The sequence below is a fragment of the Gadus morhua genome, chromosome 7, assembly GCF_902167405.1.
Source record: "Gadus morhua chromosome 7, gadMor3.0, whole genome shotgun sequence".
NCBI classification, from domain to species: Eukaryota; Metazoa; Chordata; class Actinopteri; order Gadiformes; family Gadidae; genus Gadus; species Gadus morhua.
The window spans coordinates 25,574,249-25,584,209 of record NC_044054.1 but is presented as its reverse complement, the minus strand read 5'-3'; the positions used below and the strand labels follow the sequence as shown (position 1 = coordinate 25,584,209).

General features: G+C 39.3%; 1 protein-coding gene across 1 annotated transcript; it reads right to left on the bottom strand.

Moving 5' to 3' along the window:
• Positions 1-5,008: 5,008 nt before the first annotated feature.
• Positions 5,009-9,163, bottom strand: LOC115547768 (olfactory receptor 52D1). The gene is made up of 5 exons (XM_030362207.1): positions 8,573-9,163; positions 8,166-8,223; positions 7,369-7,742; positions 6,770-6,898; positions 5,009-6,452 (listed from the first exon to the last, which is right to left on the bottom strand). The coding sequence occupies exons 1-5, from the start codon at positions 8,809-8,811 to the stop codon at positions 6,311-6,313; spliced, it is 942 nt and encodes a 313-aa protein (XP_030218067.1). The 5' UTR covers positions 8,812-9,163; the 3' UTR covers positions 5,009-6,310.
• Positions 9,164-9,961: the final 798 nt, after the last annotated feature.

Here is a 9,961-nt window from a genome sequence, read left to right as displayed (position 1 = left end):
TTGTTATTCAAGTCTTTTCAAAGAAACATTTCCCCACACACTCCCATACAATTGTTTGCAAAAAGAAACACAACATGTGTTTCTCATTAAAGAGTGCCCTACTACCACCCAGTCAAGGCCAAACTGATATAAATTGTGAAATGCATGCTTATCTGGATGGTCTCAAGAGGCTACCTAAAAAGTAGCCAAATATTAACCTTCATGTTACACCCACCTTCTAGTTGATATTGACAGTACTGGGAAGTGTTTACATTGACTTCCAGGTAGAATAGGGTAAAGGCCTTCTACTCAGAGCATTGGAGAAGGTGGCTTTGAATAGAAAAAGAAAGGAAAAAGGCCAAATCCATTTGTCTTTGGCGTAGGCCTATTCGAGGCACAGTTAAAAGCTGCTTTAGGTTTCCAGCTCAAATCATCAAAGGTGTTCAACCACAAACTTTGGAAAGGGCAAGTAAACAGGGTTTCTGCATACCAGGCAATATGTGACAACTTTTAAAAAGATTTTACATTTTTTGCATGTTATTAAATACCCTTAAAAGATTTTCCACAGAGTGGAAGATCATCTAGCCTCCTGGGGCCAACATTATCTGAAATGTGGCATATGCCCTCTTCAGGACGGTTTTGTAAACAAAGCGCGGTTCCGGCTATCCAGTAGTTTTTATGTTTTTCAATATATCATATGCATCATACATCATTTTTTTTTAACAATATTAAAATCACTAGCAATCTGCATCAATTACAGATGTGTCCAGGTAAGTTTAAGCTATGAGCTAGTTGAATGTTAAGAATTGCAACTTAAACAAATTCTGTAGGATGTCTGGTGGGCCATCCAGTATCTTTCCTTATGGATTGAAGTTTCTGTCAATAAAATCAAACCATACACCCCTGAAAAAACCCGCCCATGCGAGCTAAGAGCTGGCAGAGCATATTCAAAAACAGCAGTGAGGGCAGAAGTCTGATCAGTGAGTAAGAAGCAGAGTGAACTAATCAAAAGGACGTTTTTTCAAAAATGTAGAAGACTTTCCACGATTAACCAAATTATCTGTTTGCAATTTATTTATATTGAAGCAAATATATACAATTGCATTCCTGAAATTCTTATTTTTGTCTTCTTATATTGACAGAAATCTGATTCCATATTCCCCTCCCTTGAAACACTCAATGTACAATGCACTCGTGAAAGTTAATAGAAGTGCATTCATCATCAAATGACCAACAAGCAAACATACCAAAAATTGAACTATGGGGTTTACTAAGATACAGGTTCTTTATCTCAAAACATGACAAATAAATCATAGGCAATGGCTTACAGTGAATCGGCAACTAAATTGGAAGTGAAGGTCCATGTAGGAATGTATCTCCACTATTTACTTTGTTACTTTGCCCAAACCGTGCCCATAGTCAACATTGAAGTTATGTTTACAAAAAAAATATATGCATAGCATTTTGCTGTTAAGGCATCACCATTTAGATTAATTTAGGCGTCACCAGAGTGGTTTGCGCTAACAGTACAGTCTATAAAGCCACTCTTTGTCCGGTTAATGTAACCATGAAATGTAATATATTAAAATATATCTACCTATCTATCTTTTTTATTTTTTCTTATTTTTTTTATTAAACCCCCTACGCTCCGTACTTATTTAGTGTACATTATTATTTAAACTAAAAAAGGTATTATTGAAGAAAATAAAAAGTCCACACATTATATTTGAATACCCTTGTTTTCATTGGGGTAGCATAGTGTTTGTAGGTTTTGTATCCAGTGTTTCCCCTAGGATGGAGTTGCAGCAGCGGAGGGGAAATGTTATGTTTTTCGCGCGCAATTTAATTGTGTGCTCGCTAAGCGCACCCTGCCGGGAGGTTTCTATGTGTCTACTGGCAACATACATACCAGTGGCGTAACTATCGGTAAGCAGGGTATGCGGGTGCGTACGGGCCGGGGGCCAATCAGGGGCCCCAAAGAAAAAAAAAAAAAAAAGTTATTAAAAAATTATAGTTATTAAAAAAACATGAACCCCCCCCCCCCCCCCCCCGTCAACAATCGCCCCGAACCCCCCCCCCCCCCCCCCCCCCCCCCCCGTCAACAATCGCTCCGAACCCCCCGTCCCCTGTCCCCCCCCCCGTCAACAATCGTAACGGGGGGGGGCCCGCCTTGAACATCCTGCATACGGGCCCGTCGTTGCCTTGTTACGCCACTGATACATACAGTACATTTGTGCACATTAATGAGCAGGGGAAATAAGGAGAGATTGAACATATTACAAGTATAATCTTTAAAAACATTATTTACATTTATTTAACAAAAAATATATTATATATATATATATATATATATATATACATAATATATATATATAATAATATCAACAACCACCCTATAGGCCTACATTAAAATCCCATAACCCAAATACTACAACAATCGAAAAGGTCTGTGCCTCAAACCAATGCATCTTCCCACTCCCTCCCCTCTCCCCATCACAAAGGTTGTAGTAGGAGCATAAATAGGCCATGCCTCTATTGAACAAGTTTTGGGGCTCTAGAGTCAATAATGGCGACGCTACTGAAAATGTTGCTAAAAATAAATTTCTAGAAATAAGTAGAGATATATTTTTCAAAACATAAGGTTGCAGTAAGACCATAAAGATCCCTGAGGGCGTTTTCATTGCCATAACAACGTGAGCTAATCAACAAGTACAACATGTTCTAGACCAGTGGTTCTCAATCATTTTTCTTTCATTCCCCCCCTAGGAGACAGACATTTTATCACGCCCTCCCTGAATTGAAATAGCCTACTATTGAGAACCTGCTAATTTTTATTTATTTAGATTAATAAAATTAACGGAGATAACATCGGCAACAACTTAAAAAACTATTTCCAACTTCAGTTTATTAACTCAATTTGTAACATTTAAACAAGACTGCTAAGTCTGTGTGAATCTCAAAACAGAGAAACAAGAGCAAATGATTCACTGGGGTTTGCATTTAATTATAATATTTTTAAAAAGTAAACATTGGTCACTTGTCAGCTTCATCAGCTTATTCCCTTTCAAAAAAAATAATATATGTTCATCTTTCAAGCATGAATAAAGACACCAAGTCCCTCTGTCATGACTTTGTAAGATCAAAATTAGAAGACAATGCAATTCAGTTTTGCACTTTGCAGACGGTCCCTAAGCTCGCGGCTGAAAGCCGACTGCTCGTAGAAGACAATGCATTTCACCGTTCGCCAAAGACGGCTCGTTTGGATGAAAACAATATCTGGTTCTCTGGGTTACTCAATTGTGTCGCAACGATGTTTCACTGATGATCTATTGAACCGCAAACTCCGAATCTGCGGAAGTTCCTCCGTTAATATGAAGCTCTCCTCTTCTCTAGTTCTATGCTTTATTTAGACCACATGATGTCCAAGCTAACATCAGTACCACATTGGACCAGATTTTTTTGTGTGCTAACACCACTCCTTAATAGCTTCATCTCCTACACATTGAGTATTCATTACAGAACCCTATACAGTTTTATGTGTTTGAGATAAGTCAGACCCTACAAGCATGGCCTCTTTGCTGGTTTACCTGGGTCAATTAGAACCTGTGGGCGTGGCTTATTTATGGTTCCGCCCATTTTCAATAAAGAAATGTTACCTGTATTCGGGAGGTGCTTCATGAACCACCTCCAGAGTGCAAGCTTGTTTAACTTTAGTCTCTCAATAAACCATGTGTTGAAAATGTACTACTCTCCAAGTCATACCTAGCCTGAAACCACAACACAACAGGATTACAATTATGTTTCATCTCGCTACCTTAATTGGCAATAGGGCACAGCTGTGCCTTTTACCTGACACATGTTTTTCTTCCTCTGTTAACAGTTCTTGAGGTTCAATGCTTTGTAGACTTCCCTTAATATCCTAAACCTCACTTGAAAATCACAGGTGATGTGATGCTGCAATGGTTCAGTCTTCAGCTCACTGTTTGAACAGCTTTCCCTTTTTAATGCTTTTTGTCTGACACTGCAAATTTCCGCAGTGCATCTATTTAGCTGTCAAGCAGAGAGGCCCCGTATCCTTGGAAACCTGGATTTGATAAAAACAATTCCAATCATGGAAAACAGATGGAAAATGTCTAAATCGATCAAATATCCTGGAAAAGAATAGAACTTGAATGGATAACTGGGAAGTGACACGACAACAATACATTTCATGTTTTTTCAATAACATGATTTGCCGCCATAATTGTTTTCTTTTGCGTGTGGGGTTCAGTCCCCAATTCAAAGTTGCAGTGGTCTGTCAAAAGTCCTGGGCCTGAATTCAAAGCTTTTTAGGAGATACTTGATGTGATGAGAGGTAAATTAACATTGAAATAAAATCAGACACTGAATGAAACCACCTCAAATTACTTTTCGTCGCTATCCTTATTTTGACGATAGCATATCCATGCTAATTTCCACTGAAAGCATTAGCTAACATTTTGTTAACTATCAGCATCAACATTTATAATATCATTTATAATATTTAAGCTTTGTGCATACTTTTTTCAGCAAGAGCGCATGGAATGACAAGTCATGAAGAGAATGCCGCAATCAAGGGGAATACAAAATTTGTTTTGTGATACAACAGTGCAAGCTAAAGTACCTCGGGAGTCCTAAGTGGGAGGAATAAACCAAGTGTAGGCTGATACCAATAATAACTGTGCATTTGAAGTTGTAGTACTTTAATGATGACAACACTAGCGCCCCAAGCAAATCAACTGTCATCTATTTATTTGAGACCGTGGGAAGAATGTAGCCTGGCACTTTTTCCTATCCATATTCCCTCTTAAAAAAAGTCTTGAAACAATGCACAAGGGAGCAAATGAATTGTAGAGCGCTTAATAGAAGCAAGACTTCAGACTTGAGCAAATTAAATGCATAAATGCAATAGTGTTGCAGGTTTGTGTGGGGGAAGCACCGGTTTTCCACAGGTAAGAAGTGACTCCTGTACTACCCCGTGCATATTATATCTTCAGAAAAAGAATTCCCTGCAAATGTGGATATCATAATGTATGCAATAATTATATTCAGCATTTAGTTCAATTCGACCTGCACTGGTGGCAGTTGCCATTAAACATTGTGTATAAGCCTTTCCAAAAGGCAATTAAAATACAACTTTTCAGATACAGGGTTGGTTATACAGATTCACATAATGTAATTTAATGATTATAATTTACAGTATATATATTTGAAAATATTATAATATATAATTTTATTATTCTTGAAATATTATTCTATTCAAACCATTTGTGTTAGTCATATTTTTACATGTGTCTTCACAAAATTGGTGCAAAATAACGTCTTCGTGCAAGAAAATAGCCTGATGAAATGCTGAACTGTAAACTCGGTTAATTTGGTAAACCGTAAAACCGTAAATCGGGGCTGAAAACGAGCCCCGCCCAGGCCCTGATCGGGCTCGTCCCTATGCCCCTCAGAAGATGCCAGCAGATGGAGCCAGAGTACTGTTCATTAGAGTATTCGATAGGTATTTCAGCATTTGTGAAGCACTTGGGAGGACGCAAACCCAAATGGGGAAGCATACCTCATATATAAACCAAGGCCTACATATTATGTATAATAGGCAGCAATAGTCAAATAATAAATAAAGGAACCAACTCTTTGTAAATTGACATTATTTTGTGAGACTAAGCTGAGCTTAATTTCTATTAAGAATCACTTTGGAATGCATGTGGCAACAGATTGTTTAACATAACATGTTCTGAAAATCATAGGACATTCATGTTAAACAGAACTAGGCGTACCATTAAACAGGATAAATAATATACCAAAATGCGATCCAATATTTGTGTGTTCACAATATTTTTGTGTATTGCTGTACGATCTTACATTTGACCATTTCCCTTATATTCTTCAAAGCCTACTGTACTCCGTTTTTAACACCTCACCTATGGTGTAAATATAAAACATCAAAGCTTAAGAAACTACAGGTAGCATATAATGATGCCTTTAGGATCCTCCTCAAGCTTCCAAGATGGTGAAGAGCAAGCACTTTGTTTGTGACTTGTAATTTCCCCACCTTCCATGCTGTGTTGACGAATTTTATGTTCAAATTTATGTGTTGATTTCTAGAGTCACAAAACAAAATAATAATTGAACTCACTGAGACTAAACAGAGTGAAACAAGGTTCTCCTCTGGGTTATGGAAACACTGGAATCGATGCTTGTATGTATTTGAATCTATGTTGACCTTTTATTTGCATCGTCTTTTGTATTGTCATTTATATGGAACCTTGACTCTGCAATAAAGTATTCACTCATTGACTCAGTGCTGCTAAGCACATGTTTTGTTTTTGAATTTCTTTGTTTTTCGAGAGAAGGCTTTTACGACTTTACTGCGTATCTCCTTGGTGTTGATTCCGTAGATAAGTGGGTTCAGGATGGGTGGAAACACCAGGATGGACACACCGACCGACCTAAAGATAAGACAATCATAAGACACTAGTTAACACACCGCTAATCTACACCTTTGCTTGATGCACTGTGTATCAACCCAATGCAAACACAGAGGAGGAATATTCCTACAGGGAAGGACAAAGTGTATGTTTCAGATTACTTTGATAAGCAATAGTGCCTATCAAATTTAATACAGTTAATCGCTCAATTAATTTACACATATAGTCAAATGGGTGTTGCAAATTTAGCAATTCATGTTACCCCGCAAATTAAAAGCACTGTGTGTGGTTCGGAAATCTGAAAGTGGAGGGTAAGGAGGCCCTACGACGAGGCTGACCTGCGCAGGAAGGGCGACACACTCAGTCGATGGGACAGCACCGAGAACAGGGTGGTTAACTCAAACACCACAAACACCACCAGGTGAGTGCCACACGTGCGCAGGGCCTTGCTCCGTGCATCTGCCTGCCTGGGAGTGATGGAGAAGAAGTAGGATGATGGGCAGACACAACCATATAAGATCCAAATTGATATGCATGACAACCTAGTTTGACACTCCAAGATAAAACCAAAAGTAAAATGTTGCCTTCTGTTGCAAACAGATATTCCACCCAAACGAGACTAATTTGTTCTTATGAAAGGTTCATCAAATAAATCAATCTGGGTTTGATCCACATTGACATTCTAGTAAGGTCGGAAGGTTGGATTTACACACACACGCGCGGCACACACACACACACACACACACACACACACACACACACACACACACACACACACACACACACACACACACACACACACACACACACACACACACACACACGCATAAAGCACATAGGGTGTCTTTGAAGGAGCTATGTAAACACAATTAATTATTGGTATAATCAATATTATTTACTATAATGATCATTATGATTATCATTATTATACCTTTACCTGTTAAGAATGCAGGTGACTAGTATGTGTCCGTACGTGAAGAGCACGGTGAGCATGGAGGTGCCCTGCATCAGTACGGTGATCAGGAGGCCGTACACGTTGTTGGCCGTGGTGTTCTCACACGCCAGCTTCACCAGGGACGGGTTGTTGCAGTAGAGATCGGCCAGGCGCCAGCTGCATAGCCGGAATCGGGTGAGCATGAGGAAGAGGCTGCCGACCAGCGCCACGTCGGTCAGCCACATGCCGGCGATGATCCAGCGCAGGTTGCTGGCGGTCATCAGGGTGTGGTAGCGCAGCGGTCGGCAGATGGCCAGGTAGCGGTCAAACGCCATGACGGTGAGGATGATCAGGGAGCCTCCACAGTACAGATGGACCTGAAACATGGAACAGAACCAAGAGACTCTAATCACACGTAATAGACTCTTTTAATACAGTCGTCGCTAATTACACCATTACGACATCATCATGGTTCTGGTTTACCTACCCGGGCCCTTGTATATAAAAAGGAGTAGATCCATAATTAGTATTATGAGTGAGAGCTTTGGTAGTCCTACAATGACGCCACTGCGATAAGGGTCTAGATTTGTTGAGTGCATTTTAAATTAACATTTATTTTTATCACAATGATAAAAAAATATCATTGTGGTAAAAAACAACAACACACAAATCACATATGTTAGGGATTCATTTAAAACCAATATTATTTAAATTGAGCAGGTAACGCAGGATACGAAACTATTAACAATAACAATACAAAAGAAACATGTAGTAAAGGGAACTTCTTGTAAGCAGCCTACCAGCAGGGCCTGAAGGTAACAGGCCAGGTTGGATATGCTGGTGCTCTGGCTCACGATGCTAGCGATAGAAATAAACAGGAAAAGATGAAATCACGTATGAACACATTTAGATACAACTGAAATTTAATCAAACAAGAAGAGGCTAAAGTAAAGGCAATCTTTTTATTATCAATATGATTACGCAACATGTTTTCAAATATATTACTTCTCAGTAGATTATGGTTTTAATCAAATCTATATGTTTTAGGTGTCATATGCTACAAATGTCAACATTAGACATACAGACATACAAAGCAGTGCTTTTTGGGAATGTTCATGGAGCCTACAATCTTAAACACAGCACACCTTTTAGTACCAACCATATGGTTCTGTATAACAACAAATTCAACCAAAAACAAATCCCCCACCTGTGTATGAGGTGTGGGAAAAGAGCAGTAGCCCCGATCATGTCATTGATGGGTAGGTTGATGAGCAGCAAATACATTGGCTTGTGCAACTGCCTGTCAAGTGCAATAGTCAATAGCACGGTCATGTTGCAGGTGATGATGAGGCAATAGGTTAGGCTGCCAAACAGGGCGGCAAAGTGGGAGAAAAATGGAGAGATGTCCAAAGACTCCATCGAAAGAATCTGCGATATATTAGACATTTTCTCTGAAATTGTGGCTTCAACTGTTGAGGTTATTGAAATGAACAGCAGTTATTGTGCCTTCCCATGATGGAGCACAGAATATCATTTACAGAGAAAAACAAAAACGATGAACAGGTCCTTATAAACATCAACAACACTTTTTATATTTTGAGATACAACCTTAAAAAATCTGGTACTTTTTGATGTTAACAAGCCATCACATTGAAAAATGTTCTTTGTCTTTCATCGCTGAAGAGTTGGGCAGTCTTAATTAGCTGCAATAATGTTGTGTTTCTTGTTGTCCAAGAGTCACACCTTCTTCCTTGCGTCTAAATCTGTGTCCAGGACTGTCAGTGCCCCATCTACCACAGAGCCACTCCCTTGCTCTGCTTGGATCAGGCCTGTCATGCTATATATACTTAAGGCCTGTGATGGTATACGGTGCAAAGCTACTCCCTCAAGCCCTCACCAGTGAGAACCTCCCAAGGACCTCTAAACATCCATAGTTTCACAACAACAAGACAACGTCAAAACGATCTGTTTTGGCATGGTTACATTCGATTTTACAGCCATTATACAAGAAGCCTGCCTGTAACATAATCTGATTTCTGCAGCACTAAGAGCATTGCAGTGCCCAGGGATCAACTCCAGGTCTGTCAGTGCCTTGCTCAAGGGCAGCAGCAGGAACCTGGAGCACCCGAAGGGAGTTCCAGTTCCGAAACATCAGCTTAAATCAATCCTGTTTTGTTTGCTTTTCAATAATTATTACAGCCTCTCATTAAACATTGATTAATACCCATTGTAATACACCAGACACATTTTCCTGGAAAGGAGGGTATGATCCTTCAAGGCTTTTGCGACCTAGACCTCTGGATTTGAATCACCTGAAAAAGGGGCAGTCAAAGCTCACAAAATGATGCTTGGACCAAGGGTAGAGACTGCTGTCATCCATTGTACATTACATTACATTTTTACACCTGGATACTCTTAACCAAGTTTTAACAACTTATGTTGGTAACACTTTATAATAAGGTGCCATAATAAATAGCAAACTAGTCATTACCTAACCCTTTGTTCATATTTATTAATTGTTACTAAAGTATCTATTTGGCGCAAGTTAATACTTTTTTTTCCACTGACCAGAATGTCGCTGGTTAGGGTTAGGGTC